Source organism: Pezoporus flaviventris, unplaced genomic scaffold (assembly GCF_033815535.1).
Source record: "Pezoporus flaviventris isolate CSIRO_AGI_PZ_B2104156 unplaced genomic scaffold, CSIRO_AGI_Pfla_v1 ptg000901l, whole genome shotgun sequence".
Lineage (NCBI taxonomy): Eukaryota > Metazoa > Chordata > Aves > Psittaciformes > Psittacidae > Pezoporus > Pezoporus flaviventris.
The window spans coordinates 1-25838 of NW_026893446.1; the positions used below are offsets into that span (position 1 = coordinate 1).

General features: G+C 55.0%; 1 protein-coding gene across 1 annotated transcript in view; it reads left to right on the top strand.

The window, feature by feature from the left end:
- Nucleotides 1–523: 523 nt before the first annotated feature.
- Nucleotides 524–25838, top strand: part of LOC133264637 (protein capicua homolog) — a gene marked incomplete at its 3' end in the record, with an annotated part of 39215 nt that continues 13900 nt past the window's right edge. Inside the window, 7 exon segments of the mRNA XM_061444469.1 lie at nt 524–584; nt 12429–12578; nt 12668–12869; nt 12962–13085; nt 19652–19687; nt 19689–19835; nt 22394–22543. Coding sequence (XP_061300453.1) covers nt 527–584; nt 12429–12578; nt 12668–12869; nt 12962–13085; nt 19652–19687; nt 19689–19835; nt 22394–22543 — 867 coding nt within the window.

Below are 25838 nucleotides of genomic sequence, written 5' to 3' on the forward strand. Positions count from 1 at the left end.
TGGTTAGCCACGTGACGTCGTCGTCCCCCCCCCCCCGCCCCTCCCTTGTCCGGGGAAAGAGGGGGCGTGGCTACGGGGGGGAGAGGGGGCGTGGCTAGGGGGGGGAGGGGGCGTGGCTACGGAGAGGGGCGTGGCTACAGGGGGGAGGGGGCGTGGCCCCGCTGGTAAGGGGTGTGTGGGGGTTGGGGGGGGGGCGGTGTCCGTTGTTGTAGCGGTTCCCCCCTCCTCCCCCCCCATCTCATTTGCATACGCGCGGGCGCCGTCCAATGGGCGTCGCCGCTCTGCGCATGCGCGGCGGTCGGGGTGGGTGTAGGGGGGGGGAGGGGGGCGGGAAGAGCCCGAGCTGCGGGGGGGGGAGGGGAGGGGAGGGGAGGGGGGGGGCGGCGCGGCCGCCCTTTGCTGGCGCGCGCGGCGCGGGCGGGCGGAGGCCGCGGCCCCGTGTTCGGGTCCCCCCCTCCCCCCCCTCCCCTCCCCTCCCCCCCCACACGAACCCCCCGGTACCGGGAACCCCTCCCCTCCCCCCACCATGTCCTCCACCGCCCTGCCCCCCGCCACCGCCCCGCGGAGAGGCCTCGGCATGTTCGGTCAGTGCGGGGGGAGGGGCGCCGTGTGAGGGGACGCGGGGGATGGGGGGGGGGCTCTGAGGAGATTTGGGGAGATTTGTGGGGATTTTGGGGGTTTTGTGTGGATTTGGGGGGGGTTTGTGTCGATTTGGGGTGTTTTGTGTGGAGATGAGGGGGTCTATGGAGAGATTTGGGGCGATTTGTGAGGATTTTGGGGTGTTTTGTGTGATTTTGGGTGTCTTGTGTGGAGATGAAGGGGTCTGTGAGGGGATGGGGGGGCTGTGAGGAGATTTGGGGCGATTTGTGTGGATTTTGGGTGTTTTGTGTGGAGATGAAGGGGGTCTGTGAGGGGATGGGGGGGTCTGTGAGGAGATTTTGGGCGACTTGTGAGGATTTCGGGTGTTTTGTGTGGATTTGGGGTGTTTTGTGTGAAGATGAGGGGGTCTATGAGGAGAATTGGGGCGATTTGTGTGGATTTTGGGTGTTTTGTGTGGAGATGAGGGGGTCTATGGAGAGATTTGGGGCGATTTGTGTGGATTTTGGGGTGTTTTGTGTGGAGATGATGGGGTCTGTAAGGGGATGGGGGGGTCTATGAGGAGATTTGGGGCGGTTTGTGAGGATTTTGGGTGTTTTGTGTGGAGATGAAGGGGTCTATGAGGAGATTTGGGGCGATTTGTGAGGATTTTGGGGGTTTTGTGTGGATTCGGGGTGTTTTCTGTGGAAATGAAGGAGTCTGAGGAGATTTGGGTCGATTTCTGGCGATTTGGGGTGTTTTGTGTGGATTTGGGGTGTTTTGTGTGGAGATGAGGGGGTCTATGAGGAGATTTGGGGCGGTTTGTGAGGATTTTGGGTGTTTTGTGAGGATTTCGGGTGTTTTGTGAGGATTTCGGGTGTTTTGTGTGGAGATGAAGGGTTCTATGAGGTGATTTGGGGCGATTTGTGAGGATTTGGGGTGTTTTGTGAGGATTTGGGGGTTTTGTGTCGATTTGGGGTGTTTTGTGTGGAGATGAAGGGGTCTATGAGGAGGTTTGGGGTGATTTGTGAGCATTTTGGGTGTTTCGTGTGGATTTGGGGTGTTTTGTGTGGAGATGAAGGGGTCTGTGAGGAGATTTGGGGCGATTTGTGAGGATTTTTGGTGTTTTGTGAGGATTTCGGGTGTTTTGTGTGGAGATGAAGGGGTCTATGAGGAGATTTGGGGTGATTTCTGGCGATTTTGGGGGGTTTGTGAGGATTTGGGGGGGTTCGTGTGGAGAGGAGGGGGTTTTGTGATTTGATGGTGGTTTGTGAGGATTTTGGGTGTTTTGTGTCGATTTGGGGTGTTTTGTGTGGAGATGAGGGGGTCCATGGGGAGGTTTGGGGCGATTTGTGAGGATTTGGGGTGTTTTGTGTGGATTTGGGGTGTTTTGTGTGGATTTTGGGTGTTTTGTGTGGAGATGAGGGGGTCTGTGAGGGGATGGGGGGGTCTGTGAGGAGATTTGGGGTGAGTTGTGTGGGTTTTGGGTGTTTTTGTGTGGATTTTGGGTGTTTTGTGAGGATTGAGGGGTTTTGTGTGGAGATGAAGGGGTCTGTGTGGAGACTTGAGGTGATTTGTGGGGATTTTGGGTGTTTTGTGTCGATTTGGGGTGTTTTATGGGCATTTGGGGTGTTTTGTGTGAAGATGAAGGGGTCCATGAGAGGATTTGGGGCGATTTGTGTGGATTTGGGGTGTTTTATGTCGATTTGGGGTGTTCTGTGTGGAGATGAGGGGGGTCTATGGAGAGATTTGGGGCGATTTGTGTGGGTTTTGGGGGTTTTGTGTAGAGATGAGGGGGTCTATGAGGGGATGGGGGGGTCTGTGAGGAGATTTGGGGCGATTTGTGAGGGGTTTGGGTGTTTTGTGTGGATTTGGGGTGTTTTGTGTGGAGATGAGGGGTCTGTGAGGAGATTTGGGGCGATTTGTGTGGATTTTGGGTGTTTTGTGAGGATTTTTGGGTGTTTTGTGTGGAGATGAAGGGGTCTATGAGGAGACTTGAGGTGATTTATGAGGATTTTGGGTGTTTTGTGTCGATTTGGGGTGTTTATGGGCATTTGGGGTGTTTTGGGTGGAGATGAAGGGGTCCATGAGGAGATTTGGGGCGATTTGTGTGGATTTGGGGTGTTTTGTGTGGAGATGAGGGGGTCTATAAGGGGATGGGGGGGTCTGTGAGGAGATTTGAGGCAATTTCTGTGGATTTTGGGTGTTTTGTGAGGAGATGATGGGGTCTGTGAGGGCTTTTGGGGCGTTTTGTGTGGATTTGGGGGTGTTTTGTATGGAAATGTTGGGTTTTGTGAGGGATTTGGGGGTCTACAAAGGGATCGGGGGGGGGGGGGGGAGGGCGTTTATGTGGTGATTTTGGTGTTCCTGAGGGAATTTGGGGCGTTTTGTGTGGGTTTGGGGGGGGTTGTGTGGAGATGTTGGGGTTTGTGATGGGATTTATGGGTTGGGGGGGATTTTGAGGGGTTTTGTGAGGAAATTTGGGGTTTTCTGAAGGGATTTACCTGGTTTAAGGGGTCTGTGAGGGGATTTGGGGCGTTTCAGGGCCTTTTTTGAGGGGATTTGGGTGTTTTGGGGGGTTATGAGGGGGTTTTGGGGTGTTTTGTGTGGAGATTTGGGGGTTTATGGTGGGATTTATGGGTTTTGAGGGGGGTTGTGAAGGAATTTGGGGGTTCTGAAGGGATTTGTGGGGGGGGTGGGGTCTATGAGGGGATTTGGGGGGGGTGTGTGTGGGGATGTTGGGATCTGAGGGAGTTTGGGGGGTTTCTAATGGGGATTAGGGGGTTCTGTGAGGTGAAATGAGGGGTTCTGAGGGGGTTGAGCTGATTTTGGGACCTTTTGTGAAGGTTTGGGAGGGGTTTGGAGGTCATTTGGGGGGTTTAGGTGATTTTAAGGGTTTTGAGTTGGTTTATAAGGGGTTTGGGGGGTTCTGTGTGGAAATGTTGGGGTTTCGGATGGGATTTGTGGTTTGGGGGGTTGGGGTGATTTTGGGGCTCATTTTTGGGGGTCTTTGAGGCGATTTGGGGTTTCTCAGGGATTTTGGGGCATTTTGTGTGGAAGTGTCACGGTCTGGGAATTGATTTGTGGTTTTGGGGGGGTTGAGGTGATTTTTGGGGGGTTTGGGGTTTCTGAGGGGATTTGGGGTGGTTTGTAAGGAGGTATTGGGGTCTGGGGATGGGCTTTGTAGTTTTGGGGGGTGTTGGGGTGATTTGGGTGGGGTTCAGGAGATTTGGGGGCGGTTGAAGAGATTTTGGGGTTTCTGAGGGGCTTTGGGGGGGGGTGTGAGGAGATGTTGGGGTCTGTGAGGGGATGGAAGGGTCCTGGGAGGGATTATGGGGGGATTTGAGGGGTTTTGGGTGGTCCAGAGGGGGTTGGGGAGCCTATGGGGGGGTATAGAGGGGGGTTGGGGGATATGAAGGGTTTTGGGGGCATCTGTGCCCCCCATGGAGATCCTGACGTGGGGGGCTGGGAGGGTTTAGGGGAGATTTGAGGGTCTTTGCGGGGGATTTGGGGGGTCTGGGATGGGATGGGGGTTTTGAGGTGGGTCTGTGGGGGGGACCTGGGTCACTGATGGGAATGGGAGGGTCTGGGCATGCCTATGCCTCAGTTTTCCTATTGGACCCCCATATCCCATCCACATCCCACTCATTTCTGCCCCATATCCCCCCTCATACTCCCCATATCCCCCTCGTAACCCCCCCCATATCCCCCTCGTACCCCCTCATATCCCCTTCATTCCACCCCCATATCCCCCTCATACCACCCCCATATCCCCCTCGTACCCCCTCATATCCCCTTCATACCACCCCCATATCCCCCTCATACTCCCCCATATCCCCCTCGTACTCCCCCTATATCCCCCTCGTACCCCTCCATATCCCCTTCATACCACCCCCATATCCCCTCGTACCCCCCATATCCCCCTTATATACCCCCTATATCCCCCTCATACCCCCGTATCATCCCCACATCCCCCCCCACGTCTCCCCTATGTCCCCTCCGACATTCCCCCCCATGTCCCACTCCCATCCCCTCCATCCCCTTCATCTCCCCCCCAAATCCCATCTGCACCCCCCCATTCCCCCTCCCCACATCCCCCCATGGGGCTCCACTGTGGAGGCAGCGCCGTGTCCGGAGCCACGGCCACACACGCGTGTTCCCGCCCGGGGACACGGCTCCCGCATGCACACACGTGGGGGGGGGGGGGGGAATGTGGTGGTTGTGAGCGCGGGACACGTGTGTGGGGTCAGGGATAGGGATGCTCCGTGTTACATATAGGGATGCTCAGTGTTACCTATAGGGATGCCTCCATGTTACCTATAGGGATGCTCCGTGTTACCTATAGGGATGCTCCGTGTTACATATAGGGATGCTCCGTGTTACCTATAGGGATGCCTCCATGTTACCTATAGGGATGCTCCGTGTTACGTATAGGGATGCTCTGTGTTACATATAGGGATGCTCCGTGCCATGCGTTGGGATGCTCCGTGTTGTACGTAGGGATGTTCCGTGTCGTGTGTAGGGATGTTCCATGTCCTGATAGGGATGCTCTGTGCCATGCGTTGGGGTGCTCCGTGTCGTGCGTAGGGATGCTCCGTGTCATGCGTAGGGATGCTCCGTGTCGTGCATAGGGATGCTCCGTGCCATTTGTTGGGATGCTCCGTGTCGTGCATAGGGGATGTTCTGTGTCATGCATGGGGATGCTCCGTGTCATGCATAGGGATGTTGTGTGTCATTTGTAGGGATGTTGTGTGTCATTTGTAGGGATGCTCCGTGTCGTGCGTAGGGATGCTCCGTCTCGTGCGTAGGGATGCTCCGTGCCGTTTGTTGGGATGCTCCGTGTCGTGCATAGGGATGCTCCGTGTCGTGCATAGGGATGTTGTGTGTCATTTGTAGGGATGTTGTGTGTCATTTGTAGGGATGCTCCGTGTCATTTGTAGGGATGCTCTGTGTCCTGTATAGGGATGCTTTGTGCCATGTGTTGGGATGCTCCGTGTCATGCATAGGGGATGTTCCATGTCGTGCATAGGGATGCTCCACGTCGTGTATAGGGATGCTCCATGTTGTGCATAGGGGGTGCTCCCTGTCATGCATGGGGATGCTCCGTGTCATGCGTAGGGATGCTCCATGTCATGTGTAGGGATGCTCCATGGTATGCATTGGGATGCTCCGTGTCATGTGTAGGGATGTTCCATGTCGTGTGTAGGGTGCTCCGTTTTGTGCATAGGGATGCTCCATGTTGTTGATAGGGATGCTCCGTGTCGTGTAGGGATGTGCCGTGTTGTGTGTAGGGATGTTCCGTGTTGTGTGTAGGGGTGCTCTGTGTCGTGTGTAGGGGTGCTCTGTGTCGTGTGTAGGGGTGCTCCGTGTCGTGTGTAGGGGTGCTCCGTATCATGTGTAGGGGTGCTCCGTGTCGTGTGTAGGGGTGCTCCTTGTCGTGTGTAGGGGTGCTCCGTGTTGTGTGTGGGGATGCTCCGTGTCGTGTGTAGGGGTGCTCCGTGTCGTGTGTGGGGATGCTCCGTGTCGTGTGTAGGGATGCTCCGTGTCGTGTGTAGGGATGCTCCGTGTCGTGTGTAGGGATGCTCCGTGTCGTGTGTAGGGGTGCTCCGTGTCGTGTGAGGGGGTGCTCTGTGTCGTGTGTAGGGATGCTCTGTGTAGGGATGCTCCGTGTCATGCTTTGGGATGCTCCGTGTCGTGTGTAGGGGTGCTCCGTGTCGTGTGTAGGGGTGCTCCGTGTCGTGTGTAGGGATGCTCCGTGTCGTGTGAGGGGGTGCTCTGTGTCGTGTGTAGGGATGCTCTGTGTAGGGATGCTCCGTGTCATGTGTAGGGATGCTCCGTGTCGTGTGTAGGGGTGATCCGTGTCGTGTGTAGGGGTGCTCCATGTCATGTGTAGGGATGCTCCGTGTTGTGTGCAGGGATGCTCCGTGTCATGCATTGGGATGCTCCGTGTCACGCGTTGGGATGCTCCATGTTGTCCGTAGGGGTGCTCCGTGTCATGCGTTGGGATACTCCATGTCGTGTGTTGGGGTGCTCCGTGTCGTGTGTAGGGGTGCTCCGTGTCGTGTGTAGGGGTGCTCCGTGTCACGCGTTGGGATGCTCCGTGTCACGCATTGGGATGCTCCGTGTCACACGCCGGGATGCTCCGTGTCGTGTGCAGCGATGCTCCGTGTCATGCGTTGGGATGCTCCGTGTCGTGTGCAGGGATGCTCCGTGTCATGCGTTGGGATGCTCCGTGTCGTGTGCAGGGATGCTCCGTGTCGTGCGTTGGGATGCTGCGTGTCATGAGCAGGGATGCTCCGTGTCGTGTGCAGGGGTGCTCCGTGTCATGCATTGGGATGCTCCGTGTCATGCTTTGGGATGCTCCGTGTCATGCGTTGGGATGCTCCGTGTCGTGCGTTGGGATGCTCCGTGTCGTGCGTTGGGATGCTCCGTGTCGTGTGCAGGGATGCTCCGTGTCGTGTGCAGGGATGCTCCGTGTCGTGTGCAGGGATGCTCCGTGTCGTGCGTTGGGATGCTCCGTGTCGTGCGTTGGGATGCTCCGTGTCGTGTGCAGGGATGCTCCGTGTCGTGTGCAGGGATGCTCCGTGTCGTGTGCAGGGATGCTCCGTGTCGTGTGCAGGGATGCTCCGTGTCATGCGTTGGGATGCTCCATGTCGTGCGCCGGAATGCTCTGTGTCGTGTTTGTGGTGCTCCGTGTCGTGTGTTGACGGATGCTCTGTGTTGCACACGTGTTGTGTTGCCCCTTGCCTGTTCTAGGAGCACATACAGGGATGCTCCGTGTTAGATGTGCGTTGAGTTGCTCCTGGTTCATTGTATGGCCACGGGACACGTGTACAGGGGTGCTCCATGTCTTGTGTTAGGATGCACACGTGTAGGGGATGCTCCTGGCATGCTGTAGGGCGTGCTCCAGAACGCGTGTGTAGGGATGCTCTGTGTCCCATGTGGGGATGCTCCGTGTTGCACCTGTGTTCTGTTGCTCCTGGCATGTTCTGTAGCTACAGGACACACGTGTAGGGATGCTCCATGTTGTATCCATGTTGCTCTTGGCATGCTGGATGGCTGCTGCACACGTGTGTGTAGGGATGCTCTGCGTTACATATGTGTTGTGTTGCTCCTGGCGTGTTCTATGTGGGTGCGTGGTCTGTGTTGCACATATCTAGGGATGTTCCACGCTACATGTGTGTTGCTCCTGACTTGTTGTATGGCCATGGCACACGCCTGTAGGACTGCTCCACGTTGCATGTGTTGTGAGGCTCCGTGTTACGCACGTGTTGCGCTCTCATGGGATGCACATGTGGGGATGCTCCATGTCACGCATGTAGGGATGTTCCTGGTGTGCAACATGTGGCGCACACGTGTGACTTGATGTGTCACATGGATGTGGAGATGCTTCTTGTATGCATGTAGCAATGCTCTGATGCTTCCTGTGTTGCACACATGTAATGATGCTGCACACAGCTGTGACATGCATGTGGTGATGCTTCACATGTTACATGTAGTGCCTCATATGTCACGTGTAACAATGCCTCGGCATGCAGATGAGTTGCAACATGTATGTAGAGATGCTTCATGTGTGTTGTATGTAGTGAAGCTTCTGGCATGTTACGTGGTTCTAGGACATGCATGGAGCCGTGTCTCATGGGCTCCATGCATGTAGTGATGCTTCATGTATCCCACACGTGCATAACGCTCACATGTTACATGTAGGGAAGCTCTTAGCGTTTTACATAGACTCAGAGCAGGTGTATAATGGTGCTTCACGTGTTACATGTGTGTAGCAACGCTCACGTTACATACAGAGAAGCTCTTGGCGTGTTACATAGACACAGAACAAATGTGTAATGGTGCTTCACATGTTACGTGTAGAGAAGCTCTTGGCATGTTATATCAACTCACAACATGTGTGTAATGGTGCCTCACATGTTACACGTGTGTAGCAACGCTCACATGTTATGTGTAGAGAAGCTCTTGGCATGTTACATCGACACAGACTAGGCGCGTAATGGTGCTTCGAGTTACACATGTAGCAATCCTCACATATTACATGTAGCCATGCTCTTGGCGTGTTGCATAAAACAGGCGTGTAATGGTGCTTCACATGTTACACATGTGTAGCAACGCTCAAATGTTATGTGTAGCCATGCTCTTGGCGTGTTACATAGACACAGAACACGTGTGTAATAGTGCTTCACATATTACACGTATGTAGCAGTGCTCACATATTACATGTAGCCATGCTCTTGCCAAGTTACATAGAACAGGTATGTAATGGTGCTTCACGTTACTCATGTGTAGCAATGCTCACGTGTTACATGTAGCCATGCTCTTGGCGTGTTGCATAGAACAGGTGTGCAATGGTGCTTCACATGTTACACATGTGTAGCAATGCTCACATGTTACGTGTAGCCATGCTCTTGGCGTGTTACATAGACACAACAGGTGCATAATGGTGCTTCACATGTTACACGTGTGTAGCAATCCTCACATGTTACGTGTATCCATGCTCTTGGCGTGTTGCATAGAACAGGCACGTAATGGTGCTTCACATGTTACACATGTGTAGCAATGCTCGCATGTTACAGGTAGCCATGCTCTTGGCGTGTTGCATAGACTCAGAACAGGTGTGTAATGGTGCTTCACATGTTACACGTGTGTAGCAACGCTCACGTTACGTGTAGCCATGCTCTTGGCATGTTACATAGACACAGAACAGGTGTGTAATGGTGCTTCACATGTTACACATGTGTAACAATCCTCACATGTTACATGTAGCCGTGCTCTTGCTATGTTACATAGACTCAGAACAGGTATGTAATGGTGCTTCGCATGTTACACGTATGTAGCAGTGTTCACATATTACATGTAGCCATGCTCTTGGCGTGTTACATAGACACAAGAGGTGCATAATGATGCTTCACATGTTACACGTGTGTAGCAATCCTCACATGTTACATGTAGCCATGCTCTTGGCGTGTTACATAGACTCAGAACCGGTGTGTAATGGTGCTTCACGTTACACATGTGTAGCAGTGCTCACATATTACATGTAGCCATGCTCTTGGCGTGTTACATAGACACAACAGGCGCATCATGATGCTTCACATGTTACACGTGTGTAGCAATCTTCACATGTTACATGTAGCCATGCTCTTGGCGTGTTGCATAGAACAGGTGTGTAATGCTGCTTCACATGCTACACATGTGTAGCAACGCTCACATGTTACCTGTATCCATGCTCTTGGCGTGTTACATAGACACAGAATAGGCGTATAGTGCTGTTTCACATATTACACATATGTAGCAACTCTCACATATTACTTGTAGTCATGCTGTTGGCATGTTACATAGAACAGGCGTGTAATGGTGCTTCACATGTTACACATGTGTAACAATCCTCACATGTTACATGTAGCCGTGCTCTTGGTGTGTTACATAGACTCAGAACAGGCGTGTAATGGTGCTTCACATGTTACACGTATGTGGCAGCGCTCACATGTTACATGTAGCCATGCTCTTGCCGTGTTACCTGGTTCTAGGACAGGCACAGAGGGCGGGGCCACAAGGGAGGGGGAGGGGCCTGCGTCTGGTGGGCGTGGTTTTGACTGGGAGAGGGGCTTTGAGTCAGGGCTCGACCTATGAGGGTGTGGCCTGGGGCCGGTGGGAGGGGCTTGGACGGGGGGGCGCGGTTTGCACCCGGGGGGTGGGGCGTGTGTGTCCCATGCGTGCCCCACACGTCATGGCTTGCCCCACGAGTGTCATAGCGTGCCCCACACGTGTTACTGTGTGTCCCAGGTGTGTCATAGCGTGCAGCTTGCGTGTCCCATGCGTGTCTTAGTGTGCCCAACGCCTGTCAATGCGTGCCCCACACGTGTCATAGCGTGCCCCACTTGTGTTACAGCATGTCATAGTGTGCCCCACATGTGGAATAGTGTGCCCCATGCATGTCACAGCATGTCCCGTGAGTGTCATAGCGTGTCTCACGCATGTCACAGCGTGTCCCTTTCGTGTCATAGGGTGTCCTACGTGTGTCATAGCATGTCCCAAGCTTGTCCCACATGCCCCACGCGTGTCATAGCGTGCCCCACGCATGTCATAGGGTGTCCTACGTGTGCCATGGGTTGTCCCGCGTGTCATAGTGCATCCCACACGTGTCAAAGCATGTCCCACGTGTGTCATAGCTTGTCCCACGTGTTCTAGTGTGTCATAGCGTGCCCCACGCATGTCATAGCGTGTCCCATGCATGTCATAGCATGTCCCGTGCGTGTCATAGCGTGTCCCACGTGTGTCATAGCATGTCCCACGTGTGTCATAGCTTGTCCCACGTGTTCTAGTGTGTCATAGCGTGCCCCACGCGTGTCATAGCGTGTCCTATGCGTTTCATAGCGTGTCCCGTGCGTGTCATAGGGTGTCCCACGTGTGTCATAGCATGCATCTTGTGTGTCATAGTATGTCATAGTGTGCCCTACGTGTGTCATAGCATGTCATAGAGCTCCCCATGCATGTCACAGCGTGTCCCAAGCTTGTCCCACGTGTGTCATAGTGTGTCCCACATGTGTTATACCATGTCATAGCGTGTCCCATGCCTGTCATAGTGTGTCCATGTGTGTTATACCATGTCATAGCTTGTCCCATGCGTGTCATAGCGTGTCCCAAGCATGTCATAGCATGTCCCACATGTGTCATAGTGTGTCCTACATGTGTTATACTGCGTCATAGCGTGTCCCACGCATGTCATAGCGTGTCCCATGTGTGTCATAGCATGTCCCACGTGTGTTATACATGTCATAGTGTGTCCCACGTGTGTCATAGCGTGTCCCACTTGTGTTGTACCGTGTCATAGCATGTCCCACGTGTGTCATAGCGTGTCCCACGTGTGTTATACCATGTCATAGTGTGTCCCACGCGTGTCATAGCGTGTCCCACATGTGTTATACCGAGTCATAGTGTGTCCCACGTGTGTTATACCATGTCATAGCATGTCCCACATGTGTTATACCGTATCATAGCGTGTCCCACACGTGTCATTGTGTGTCCACGCGTGTTATACCGTGTCATAGCGTGTCCCACGTGTGTCATAGCGTGTCCCACGTGTGTTATACCATGTCATAGCGTGTCCCACGCATGTCATAGCATGTCATAGCGTGTCCCACGTGTGTCATAGCATATCCCATGCATGTCATACTGTGTCATAGCGTGTCCCGTGTGTGTCATAGCGTGTCCCACGTGTGTTATACCATGTCATAGCGTGTCCCGCGTGTGTCCCACGTGTGTCAGCGTGTCCCACGTGTGTCATTGTGTGTCCCACGCGTGTTATACCGTGTCATAGCGTGTGTCATAGCGTGTCCCACGTGTGTTATACCGTGTCATAGCGTGTCCCACGCATGTCATAGCATGTCATAGCGTGTCCCACGTGTGTCATAGCATATCCCATGCATGTCATACCGTGTCATAGCGTGTCCCGTGTGTGTCATAGCGTGTCCCACGTGTGTTATACCATGTCATAGCGTGTCCCACGTGTGTCATTGTGTGTCCCACGTGTGTTATACCGTGTCATAGCGTGTCCCACGCCTGTCATTGTGTGTCCCACGTGTGTTATACCGTGTCATAGCGTGTCCCACGCCTGTCATAGCATGTCATAGCGTGTCCTGTGTGTGTCATAGCGTGTCCCACGCGTGTCCCACGTGTGTCATAGCGTGTCCCACGTGTGTCATAGCGTGTCCCACGTGTGTCATAGCGTGTCCCACGTGTGTCATTGTGTGTCCCACGTGTGTTATACCGTGTCATAGCGTGTCCCACGCATTTCATAGCGTGTCCCACGCGTGTCCCACGTGTGTCTTGCCGTGTTCCCGCAGTGTGGACCAACGTGGAGCCTCGCTCCGTGGCCGTGTTCCCCTGGCACTCGCTCGTGCCCTTCCTGGCCCCCTCCCAGCCCGATGTCTCCCCGCAGCCCCCCCAGGGCCACCAGCCTGTCAATCACCCGCCGGCAGCCAATCAGAGCAAAGGTGAGACCCCCCCCCCCCCAATTAACAACACCATTAATTGGAGGGGGGGGGGGGTCTGATCCCCCCTCATCATTCCCCCCCACCACCAGAGCCCCCCGAATCTGCCGCCATTGCCCCCGAGCTGGGGTCGGGGCTGGAACCGGGGCGTTGTGGGGGGGCCACCCGCCCCCAGAGCCCCCCCCCCGCCGCCCCCCCCGTGGCTCCGCCCCCCGCCGCCCCCCCGGGCCCCGAGGAGGAGCCTCCCCTGCCCCCCCGCCTGGACAGCGAGACCGAGAGCGACCACGATGACGCGTGAGTGGGGGTTTTGGGGGGGGGTTATGGGGTAGGGGGGGGTTTTGACCCCCCCATAACGTGGTTTTGGGGTGTTCCCCCCCCCCCCCCAGGTTCCTGTCGATCGTGGCCCCGGAGCTGCCGCTGCCGCTGGGGCCTGGGAAGCGCCGGACGCAGTCGCTGAGCGCCCTCCCCAAGGACAGGGATGGGGACAAGGAGGGCCGCAGCCCCAGCAAGGTGGGGGCAGAGACAGAGGGGAAACCCCCCCCCCCCCCAGCAACCCAAAAACAGCCCTGAGGGGCTCCCTAAAGCACACGGGGACCCCATAGGGAGCACCCAGGGACCACTTAGGGAGCCCCTAAAACACCCAGGGACCACTTAGGGAGCCCCTAAAGCATACAGGGACCACTTAGGGAGCCCCTAACGCACCCAGGGACCCCTTAGGGACCCCGTAAAACACCCAGAGACCCCTTAGGGAGCCCTCAGAGACCCCTTAGGGTGTCCCAGAAGAACCCAGAGACCCCTTAGGGAGTCCCTAAAGCACCCAGCGACCCCTTAGGGTGTCCCTAAAGCACCCAGAGACCCCTTAGGGAGTACCTAAAGCACCCAGAGACCCCTTAGGGAGTCTCTAAAGCACCCAGGGACCCCTTAGGGAGCCCCTAAAGCACCCAGAGACCACTTAGGGAGCCCTCAGAGACCCCTTAGGGAGCCCCTAAAGCACCCAGAGACCCGTTAGGGAGCCACTAAAGCACCCATAGACCCCTTAGGGAGCCCCTAAAGCACACAGAGACCCCTTAGGGAGTCCTTAAAGCACCCAGGGACCCCTTAGGGAGTCCCTTAAGCACCCAGAGACACCTTAGGGAGTCCCTAAAGCACCCAGGGACCCCTTAGGGAGTCCCTAAAGCACCCAGAGACCCCTTAGGGAATCCCTAACGCACCCAGGGACCCCTTAGGGAGTCCCTAAAGCACACAGGCACCTTTAGGGAGTCCCTAAAGCACACAGGGACCCGTTAGGGAGCCCCTAAGCACCCAGAGACCCCTTAGGGAGCCCCTAAAGCACCCAGGGACACCTTAGGGAGTCCCTTAAGCACCCAGGGACACCTTAGGGAGTCCCTAAAGCACCCAGAGACTCCATAGGGACCCCCCCAAAGAACCAAGGGAGCCCTCAGGGACCCCTTAGGGAGTCCCTAAAGCACCCAGAAACCCCTTAGGGAGGCCCAAACGCCCTCAGAGACACCTTAGGGAGTCCCAAAAGAACCCAGAGACCCCTTAGGGAGTCCCTAAAGCACCCAGGGGCCCCTTAGGGAACCCCTAGAGCACCCAGGGACCCCTTAGGACCACCCAAAGACCCCTGAGGGAGCCCCCAGAGATGACTTAGGGACCCCTCCAAGCCACCCAATAACCCCTTAGGGACCCCCCAAAGACCCCTTAGGGACCCCCAAAGATCCCCTAGGGGGCCCCCAGACATGCCTTAGGGACCCCCCAAGCCACCCAGAGACCCCTTAGGGGCTCCCCAGAGACCCCGTAGGGACCCCCTAAAAGCATCCAGAGACCCCTTATTGAGCCCCTAAACCCACCAGAGACCCCTTAGGGACCCCACAAACCACCCAGAGACCCCTTTGGGACCCTCCAGAGCATTCAGAGCCCCCCAAGTGATGCCCAGAGACCCTCATAGAGACACCCAGTAGAGACCCCATAGAGAAACCCCATAGAGACACCGTCCATATAGACCCCATAGAGAAACCCCATAGAGACAGCCCCATAGAGACACCGCCCATATAGAGACCCCTATAGAGATAGCTCCCATAGAGACCCCATAGAGAAACGCCATAGAGACAGCCCCATAGAGACACCGCCCATATAGAGACCCCTATAGAGATAGCTCCCAGAGAAACCCCATAGAGACGCCGCCCATATAGAGACCCCCATAGAGATAGCTCCCATAGAGACCCCATAGAGACACCACCCATATAGAGACCCCCATAGAGAAACCCCATAGAGACGCCGCCCATATAGAGACCCCCATAGAGATAGCTCCCATAGAGACCCCATAGAGACACCACCCATATAGAGACCCCCATAGAGAAACCCCATAGAGACAGCCCCATAGAGACACTGCCCATATAGAGACCCCCATAGAAATAGCTCCCATAGAGACCCCATAGAGAAACCCCATAGAGACAGCCCCATAGAGACACCGCCCATATAGAGACCCCATAGAGATAGCTCCCATAGAGACCCCATAGAGAAACCCCATAGAAACAGCCCCATAGAGACACCGCCCATATAGAGACCCCCATAGAGATAGCTCCCATAGAGACCCCATAGAGACAGCCCCATAGAGACACCACCCATATAGAGACCCCCATAGAGAAACCCCATAGAGACAGCCCCATAGAGACACTACCCATATAGAGACCCCCATAGAGGTAGCTCCCATAGAGACCCCATAGAGAAACCCCAGACAGACACCCCATAGAGACCCCATAGACACAGCCCCCATAGTGACCCCATAGAGATACCCCATAGACCCCATAAGCCCTGCCCCTTAGAGGGAGCATGCAGGGGGAGGGGCCAATAGGAACTGAGTAGCTGGATGGGGGCGTGGCCACTTGCAGGGGGTGGGGCCAACGGGGACACGCCCATGGAGGGGGTGGAGCCAATGGGAGAGGGAGGGCAGTGGGTGGCCACGCCCATGAAGATGGAGACATCTGATTGGCCACAGCCCCACTGTGGGAGGAGCCAGGAGATGGGGGGTGTGACCCCATGCACTATCGACTGAGTGGGTGGGGTCAGGGTTGGCCACGCCCCCACCCCTTCAATGGGTCTCTATGGGGCAAGGGTGTATCTATGGGTCACAGTGGGTGCTCTATGGGTCAGGGGGGTCTCTATGGGTCAGAACCCCCCCATTGACCTCAATGTTCTGCAGCAGGACAAGGACCAAATCTTCAGTGGGGGCTCTATGGGTCTGGATGTGTCCCTGTGGGTCCAGATGTGTCTCTGGGGGTCTGAATGTGTGTCCATGGATCCAGATGTGTCTCTGTGGGTCTGAATGTGTCTTTATGGGTCTGGTGTGTCTCTGTGGGTCTGAATGTGTCTCTGGGGGTCTGAATGTGTCTCTTATGGGTCTGAATGTGTGTCTGTGCATCCAGATGTGTCTCTATGGGTCTGAATGCATCTCTATGGGTCTGAATGTGTGTCTGTGCATCCAGATGTGTCTCTATGGGTCTGAATGCATCTCTTATGGGTCTGAATGTGTGTCTGTGCATCCAGATGTGTCTCTATGGGTCTGAATGCATCTCTTATGGGTCCGAATGTGTGTCTGTGCATCCAGATGTGTCTCTATGGGTCTGAATGCATCTCTTATGGGTCTGGATGTGTCTCTGTGCATCCAGATGTGTCTCTATGGGTCTGAATGTGTCTCTGTGCATCCAGATGTGTCTCTATGGGTCTGAATGCATCTCTTATGGGTCTGGATGTGTCTGTATGCATCCAGGTGTGTCTCTATGGGTCTGAATCCATCTCTGTGCATCCAGATGTGTCTCTGTGCATCCAGCTGTGTTTCTATGGGTCTGAATCCATCTCTGTGCATCCAGCTGTGTCTCTATGGGTCTGAATCCATCTCTGTGCATCCAGATGTGTCTCTATGGGTCTGAATCCATCTCTGTGCATCCAGATGCATCTCTATGGGTCTGAATGCATCTCTGTGCATCCAGATGTGTCTCTATGGGTCTGAATGCGTCTCTATGGGTCCGAATCCATTTCTGTGCATCCAGCTGTGTCTCTGTGCATCCAGATGTCTATGGGTCCAGATGTGTCTCTATGGGTCTGAATGCATCTCTGTGCATCCAGATGTGTCTCTATGGGTCTGAATCCATCTCTGTGTCCAGCTGTGTCTCTATGGGTCTGAATGTGTCTCTATGGGTCCGAATCCATTTCTGTGCATCCAGCTGTGTCTCTGTGCATCCAGATGTGTATGGGTCCAGATGTGTCTCTATGGGTCTGAATGCATCTCTGTGCATCCAGATGTGTCTCTATGGGTCCAGATGTGTCTCTATGGGTCTGAATCCATCTCTGCGTCCAGCTGTGTCTCTGTGGGTCTGAATGTGTCTCTATGGGTCTGAATCCATTTCTGTGCATCCAGATGTGTCTCTATGGGTCTGAATGCATCTCTGTGCATCCAGATGTGTCTCTATGGGTCTGAATCCATCTCTGTGCATCCAGCTGTGTCTCTATGGGTCCAGCTGTATCTCTATGGGTCTGAATGTGTCTCTGTGCATCCAGCTGTGTCTCTATGGGTCCAGATGTGTGTCTGTGGGTCTGAATCCGTCTCTGTGCGCCCAGCTGTGCCTCTGTGCATCCAGATGTGTTTCTATGGGTCCAGATGTGTCTCTATGGGTCTGAATCCATCTCTGTGCACCCAGATGTGTGTCTATGGGTCCGAATGTGTCTCTATGGGTCCAGATGTGTGTCTATGGGTCTGAATCCATCTCTGTGCATCCAGATGCATCTCTATGAGTCCAGATGTGTCTCTATGGGTCTGAATCCATCTCTGTGCATCCAGCTGTGTCTCTATGGGTCTGAATCCATCTCTGCGTCCAGCTGTGTCTCTGTGGGTCTGAATGTGTCTCTATGGGTCTGAATCCATTTCTGTGCATCCAGATGTGTCTCTATGGGTCTGAATCCATTTCTGTGCATCCAGATGTGTCTCTATGGGTTCGAATCCATTTCTGTGCATCCAGATGTGTCTCTGTGCATCCAGATGTGTATGGGTCCAGATGTGTCTCTATGGGTCTGAATGTGTCTCTATGGGTCCGAATCCATTTCTGTGCATCCAGATGTGTCTATGGGTCTGAATGCATCTCTGTGCATCCAGCTGTGTCTCTATGGGTCTGAATCCATCTCTGTGCATCCAGCTGTGTCTCTATGGGTCTGAATCCATCTCTGTGCATCCAGCTGTGTCTCTATGGGTCTGAATCCATCTCTGTGCATCCAGCTGTGTCTCTATGGGTCTGAATGCATCTCTGTGCATCCAGATGTGTCTCTATGGGTCCAGATGTGTCTCTATGGGTCTGAATCCATTTCTGTGCATCCAGCTGTGTCTCTATGGGTCTGAATCCATCTCTGTGCATCCAGATGTGTCTCTATGGGTCTGAATCCATCTCTGGGCATCCAGATGTGTCTCTATGGGTCTGAATCCATCTCTGTGCACCCAGCTGTGTCTCTATGGGTCTGAATCCATCTCTGTGCACCCAGCTGTGTGTCTATGGGTCCGAATGTGTCTCTATGGGTCCAGATGTGTGTCTATGGGTCTGAATCCATCTCTGTGCATCCAGATGCATCTCTATGAGTCCAGATGTGTCTCTATGGGTCTGAATCCATCTCTGTGCATCCAGCTGTGTCTCTATGGGTCTGAATCCATCTCTGCGTCCAGCTGTGTCTCTGTGGGTCTGAATGTGTCTCTATGGGTCTGAATCCATTTCTGTGCATCCAGATGTGTCTCTATGGGTCTGAATCCATTTCTGTGCATCCAGATGTGTCTCTATGGGTTCGAATCCATTTCTGTGCATCCAGATGTGTCTCTGTGCATCCAGATGTGTATGGGTCCAGATGTGTCTCTATGGGTCTGAATGTGTCTCTATGGGTCCGAATCCATTTCTGTGCATCCAGATGTGTCTATGGGTCTGAATGCATCTCTGTGCATCCAGATGTGTCTCTATGGGTCTGAATCCATCTCTGTGCATCCAGCTGTGTCTCTATGGGTCTGAATGCATCTCTGTGCATCCAGATGTGTCTCTATGGGTCCAGATGTGTCTCTATGGGTCTGAATCCATTTCTGTGCATCCAGCTGTGTCTCTATGGGTCTGAATCCATCTCTGTGCATCCAGATGTGTCTCTATGGGTCTGAATCCATCTCTGTGCATCCAGATGTGTCTCTATGGGTCTGAATCCATCTCTGTGCACCCAGCTGTGTCTCTATGGGTCCGAATGTGTCTCTATGGGTCTGAATCCATCTCTGTGCATCCAGATGTGTCTCTGTGGGTCTGAATCCATCTCTGTGCATCCAGATGTGTCTCTATGGGTCTGAATCCATCTCTGTGCACCCAGCTGTGTCTCTATGGGTCTGAATCCATCTCTGTGCACCCAGCTGTGTGTCTATGGGTCCGAATGTGTCTCTATGGGTCTGAATCCATTTCTGTGCATCCAGCTGTGTCTCTATGGGTCTGAATCCATCTCTGTGCATCCAGATGTGTGTCTATGGGTCTGAATCCATCTCTGTGCATCCAGATGTGTGTCTATGGGTCTGAATCCATCTCTGTGCATCCAGATGTGTCTCTATAGGTCTGAATCCATCTCTGTGCACCCAGCTGTGTCTCTATGGGTCTGAATCCATCTCTGTGCACCCAGCTGTGTCTCTATGGGTCTGAATCCATCTCTGTGCATCCAGCTGTGTCTCTATGGGTCTGAATCCATCTCTGTGCATCCAGCTGTGTCTCTATGGGTCTGCATCCATCTCTGTGCATCCAGATGTGTGTCTATGGGTCTGAATCCATCTCTGTGCACCCAGCTGTGTTTCTATGGGTCTGAATCCATCTCTGTGCACCCAGCTGTGTCTCTATGGGTCTGAATCCATCTCTGTGCACCCAGCTGTGTCTCTATGGGTCTGAATCCATCTCTGTGCACCCAGCTGTGTCTCTATGGGTCTGAATCCATCTCTGTGACCCAGCTGTGCCTCTCTACCTCCCCGCCTCTCCCTCTGGGCCAGGACTGACACTCCCCCCCCCCCTCCCCGCACCCCACAGCGCGACAAGGACCACATCCGGCGCCCCATGAACGCCCTTCATGATCTTCAGCAAGCGGCACCGGGCCCTGGTTCACCAGCGCCACCCGAACCAGGACAACCGCACGGTCAGCAAGATCCTGGGCGAGTGGTGGTACGCGCTGGGGCCGCGCGAGAAGCAGCAGTACCACGACCTGGCCTTCCAGGTGCGACGGCGTGGGGCTGGGGGGGGTTATGGGGGTCCTGGGGGGGGTTATGGGGGCATGGAGGGGGTTATGGGGTTGTTAAAGGGGTCCTTACGGGGTTGAAAGGGTCCAGAGGTGATTTGGGGGGGTCATGGGGGTCCTGGGGGGGGGGTTATGGGGGCATGGAGGGGGTTATGGGGTTGTTAAAGGGGTCCTTACGGGGTTGGAAAGGGTCCAGAGGTGATTTGGGGGGGTCATGGGGGTCCTGGGGGGGGTTATGGGGGCATGGAGGGGGTTATGGGGTTGTTAAAGGGGTCCTTACGGGGGTTGAAAGGGTCCAGAGGTGATTTGGGGGGGTCATGGGGTCCTGGGGGGGGTTATGGGGGGGCCTGGGGGTTGGTTGGGGGTCCTGGATGGGGTTTGGGGGGTCCCTGGGGGGGTTGGGGGGGCCTGGGAGGGGTTTGGGGGTCATTGGTGGGGTTATGGGGGGGCCTGGTGGGGGTTTGGGGGGTCCTGGGGGGGGGGGGGGGGGGGTTGGGGGGTTTGGGGGTTATGGGTGGGGTTTGGGGGCCTGAGAGGGGGTTGGGGGTCATGGGTGGGGTTTGGGGGTGTTAAAGGAGTCCTTAAGGGGTTGAAAGGGTCCAGAGGTGATTGGGGGGGTCCTGAGTGGGATTGGGGGGTCCCCTGAGTGGAGTTTGGGGGGGACTGGGGGGGTTATGCCCAGGGCCTGAGTGGGGTTATTGGGGATCCTGGGTGGGGTTTGGGGGGGCTGGGTCCCAAGGGGATTGAGGAGCTGGGGGGAGACGAAGGAATTGGGGGTCACTGGGGGGGGGGGGGTCGCTATGGGGGTGGGTCCCTATGGGGTGCTCCTATGGGGAGGGTCCTACTGTGAGTTTCCTATGGGGGTCCCTATGGGGTGCTCTTATGGGGAGGGTCCCTATAGGGGGGGGTCCTATGGGGGGGTCCCTATGGGGTGCTCCTATTGGAAGGGTCCCTATAGGGGGATTCCTATGGGGTGCTGCTTGGAGGGTTTCTATAGGGGGGTTCCTATTGGGAGGGTTTCTATAGGGGGGGTCCCTATGGGGGGTTCCTATGGGGTGCTCCTATGGGAAGGGTCCCTATAGGGGTGTCCCTATGGGGGGGGTCCCTATAGGGGTATCCCTTTGGATGGGGGGCCCTCTAGGGGGGTTCCTATGGGGGGGAGTCCCTATAGGGGGGTTCCTATGGGGGGTCCATATAGGGGTGTCCCTATAGGGGTGTCCGTATAGAGGTGTCCCTGTGGGAGTGTCCCTATGGGGGTGGGTCCCTATAGGGGAGTCCCTATAGAGGTGTCCCTATAGGGGTGTTCCTATGGGGGGGTGTCCCTATAGGGTGTCCCTATAGAGGTGTCCCTATAGGGGGGTCCCTATAGGGGTGTCCCTATAGAGGTGTCCCTATAGAGGTGTCCTTATAGATGTGTCCCTATGGGGATGTCCCTATGGGGGTGTCCCTATAGGGGTGTCCCTATAGAGGTGTCCCTATAGGGGTGTCCCTATGAGGGAATCCCTGTGGGGGGGCGTGTCCCTATAAGGGTGTCCCTATGGGGTGTCCCTATAGATGTGCCCCTATAGAGGTGTTCCTATGGGGGTGTCCCTATGGGGGGGGGTGTCCCTATAGAGGTGTCCCTATAGATGTGTCCCTATGGGGGTGTCCCTATAGGGGAGTCCCTATAGGGGTGTCCCTATAGAGGTGTCCCTATAGGGGTGTCCCTATGAGGGGATCCCTGTGGGGGGGCGTGTCCCTATAGGGATGTCCCTATGGGGTGTCCCTATGGGGGGTGTCCCTATAGTGGTGTCCCTATAGAGGTGTCCCTATAGTGGTGTCCCTATGAGGGAATCCCTGGGGGGGGGGCGTGTCCCTATAAGGGTGTCCCTATGGGGTGTCCCTATGGGGGGGTGTCCTTATGGGGGGGTGTCCCTATAGAGGTGTCCCTATAGGGGTGTCCCTATGGGGGGGGGTGTCCCTATAGACGTGTCCCTATTGGGATGTCCATATGGGGGGGGTGTCCCTATAGGGGTGTCCCTATGGGGGGGGTGTCCCTATAGACGTGTCCCTATAGACGTGTCCCTATGGGGGGGGTGTCCCTATAGACGTGTCCCTATTGGGATGTCCATATGGGGGGGGGGTGTCCCTATAGACGTGTCCCTATTGGGATGTCCATATGGGGGGGGGTGTCCCTATAGACGTGTCCCTATAGGGGTGTCCCTATGGGGGGGGTGTCCCTATAGACGTGTCCCTATAGGGGTGTCCCTATGGGGGGGGGGTGTCCCTATAGACGTGTCCCTATAGGGGTGTCCCTATGGGGGGGGGGTGTCCCTATAGACGTGTCCCTATTGGGATGTCCATATGGGGGGGGGTGTCCCTATAGACGTGTCCCTATAGACGTGTCCCTATAGACGTGTCCCTATTGGGATGTCCATATGGGGGGGGTGTCCCTATAGACGTGTCCCTATAGACGTGTCCCTATAGGGGTTCCCGTCCCCCCCCCGGGGCGGCCGGCAGCGCGCTGTGCCTGAGCGGCTCTGTGCCGCCCCCTGCAGGTGAAGGAGGCTCACTTCAAGGCGCACCCCGACTGGAAGTGGTGCAACAAGGACCGCAAGAAGTCGAGCTCCGAGGGGGGGGCGCGGGGGGCCCCCAAAGAGCCCCGCGAACGCAGCGCCTCCGAGAGCGGGCCCGCAGCGCCCCGGCAGGTCCGGACCGATGCTGACACACGGGGGGAGCGTGGGGACCCATAGATGCCATAGGGAGCCATTGATTCCTATAGGGACCCATTGATTCCTATAGGGACCCATTGATACCATAGGGACCCATTGATTCCTATAGGGACCCATTGATTCCTATAGGGACCTATTGATATCCTGTAGGGACCCATTGATATCCTGTAGGGACCCATTGATACCGTAGGGACCCATTGATACCATAGGGACCCATTGATATCCTATAGGGACCCATTGATATCCTATAGGGACCCATTGATTCCTATAGGGACCCATTGATATCCTGTAGGGACCCACTGATACCATAGGGACCCATTGGGACCCATTGATATCCTATAGGGACCCATTGATACCATAGGGACCCATTGATATCCTATAGGGACCCATTGATACCATAGGGACCCATAGATACCATAGGGACCCATTGGGACCCATTGATACCAGAGGGAGCCATAGATACCATAGGGGTCCATTGGGACCCATTGATATCCTATAGGGACCCATTGATACCATAGGGACCCATTGGGACCCATTGATATCCTATAGGGACCCATTGATACCATACGGACCCATTGATACCATAGAGACCCATTGGGGCCCCTTGATATCCTATAATGACCCATTGATACCATAGGGAGCCATAGATAAAATAGGGACCCATTGGGACCCATTGATGTCCTATAGGGACCCATTGATACCATAGGGAGCCATAGATACCATAGGGACCCATTGATACCATAGGGACCCATTGATATCCCGTAGGGACCCATAGATACCATAGGGACCTATTGGTACCATAGGGACCCATTGATATCCTGTAGGGACCCATTGATAACCATAGGGAGCCATAGGCACCCATTGGGACCCATAGATGCCATAGGGACCCATAGGGACCCATTGATATCCTATAGGGACCCATTGGGATCCATTGATATCCTATAGGGACCCATTGATGCCATAGGGACCCATTGATATCCTATAGGGACCCATTGATACCCCATAGGGACCCATTGATAACCCACAGAGAACCTATAAGACACCATAGAGACACCATAGGGACCCATCGATAACCCATAGAGACCTATTGATAAGTATTGATAACCCTTAGAGACCCATTGATAACCCATAGAGACCCATTGATAACCCGTAGAAATCCTGTAGAGACACCATAGAGACAGCATAGGGACCCATTGATAACCCATAGAGACCCATTGATAACATTGATAACCCATAGAGACCCATTGATAACATTGATAACCCATAGAGACCCGTTGATAACTATTGATAGCCCTTAGAGACCCATTGATAACCCATAGAAACCTATAGAGAGACATGGAGACCCCCAGAGACCCCATAGAGACAGTTACGTCCCCCCCCATTTCCATCCCAAATATCCCATGGACCCCCCCCAGACCCCCAAGTCCTCCCCCCCACCCTCCCTTTGGACCCCCATTTGCCCCCATAGCCCCCCCCCTTTAACCCCATGACCCCTCATTGACCCCTATTGCCCCCATAGCCCCTCCTTTAACTCCATTTCCCCCCATTGACCCCCATAGCCCCCCCTTTAACCCCATGACCCCTCATTGACCCCATTCCTCCATAGCCCCACCTTAACCCCATTCCCCACATTGACCCCCATAACCCCCCTTTAACCCCATTTCCCCCATTGACCCTCCCAGCCCCCCTTTAACCCCATGACCCCTCATTGACCCCTGTTCCCCTCATAGCCCCCCTTTAACCCCATGACTCCTCATTGACCCCTATTGCCCCATAGCCCCCTTTAACCCCATGACCCCCCATTGACCCCAATAGCCCCCCCTTTAACACTGTGACCCCTCATTGACCCCATAGCTCCCTTTAACCCCATGACCGCTCATTGACCCCTATTCCCCCCATAGCGCCCCTGTTAACCCCATGACCCCTCATTGACCCCTATTCCACCCATAGTCCCCCTTTAACCCCATTCCCCCCATTGACCCCCATAGGCCCCCTTTAACCCCATGACCCCTCATTGACCCCTATCCCCCCATAGCACCCCTTTAACCCCATTCCCCCATTGACACCCCAGCCCCCCTTTAACCCCATGACCCCTCATTGACCCCTATTCCACCATAGCCCCCCTTTAACCCCATGACCCCTCATTGACCCCATAGCCCACCTTTAACCCCATGACCGCTCATTGACCCCTATTCCCCCCATAGCGCCCCCTTTAACCCCATGACCCTTCATTGACCCCATAGCCCCCCTTTAACCCCATGACCGCTCATTGACCCCTATTCCCCCCATAGCGCCCCTTTAACCCCATGACCCCTCATTGACCCCATAGCCCCCCTTTAACCCCATGACCCCTCATTGACCCCATAGCCCCCCTTTAACCCGATGACCCCTCATTGACCCCTATTCCACCCATAGCCCCTCCTTTAACCCCATTTCCCCCATTGACCCCCCATACCCCCCCTTTAACCCCATGACCCCTTATTGACCCCATTCCTCCATAGCCCCTCCTTAACCCATTCCCCCCCATTGACCCCCATAGCCCCCCTTTAACCCCATGACCCCTCATTGACCCCAATAGCCCCCCCTTTAACCCCATGACCCCTCATTGACCCCCTATTCCCCCCATAGCCCACCCTTTAATCCCATTGACCCCCATAGACCCCCTTTAAGCCCATTCCCCCATTGACCCCGATAACCCCCCTTTAACCCCATGACCCCTCATTGACCCCAATAGCCCCCCTTTAACCCCATTCCCCCCATTGACCCCCCATAGCACCCCTTTAACCCCATGACCCCTCATTGACCCCTATTGCCCCCATAGCCCCTCCTTTAACCCCATTGACCCCCATAGCTCCCCCTTTAACCCCATGACCCCTCATTGACCCCTATTCCACCCATAGCCCCCCCCTTTAACCCTATGACCCCTCATTGACCCCATTCCTCCATAGCCCCTCCTTAACCCCATTCCCCCATTGACCCCATAACCCCCCTTTAACCCCATGACCCCTCATTGACCCCATAGCCCCCCTTTAACCCCATGACCCCTCACTGACCCCATAGCCCCCCTTTAACCCCATGACCCCTCACTGACCCCATAGCCCCCCTTTAACCCCATGACCCCTCATTGACCCCATAGCCCCCCTTTAACCCCATGACCCCTCATTGACCCCATAGCCCCCCTTTAACCCCATGACCCCTCACTGACCCCATAGCCCCCCTTTAACCCCATGACCCCTCACTGACCCCATAGCCCCCCTTTAACCCCATGACC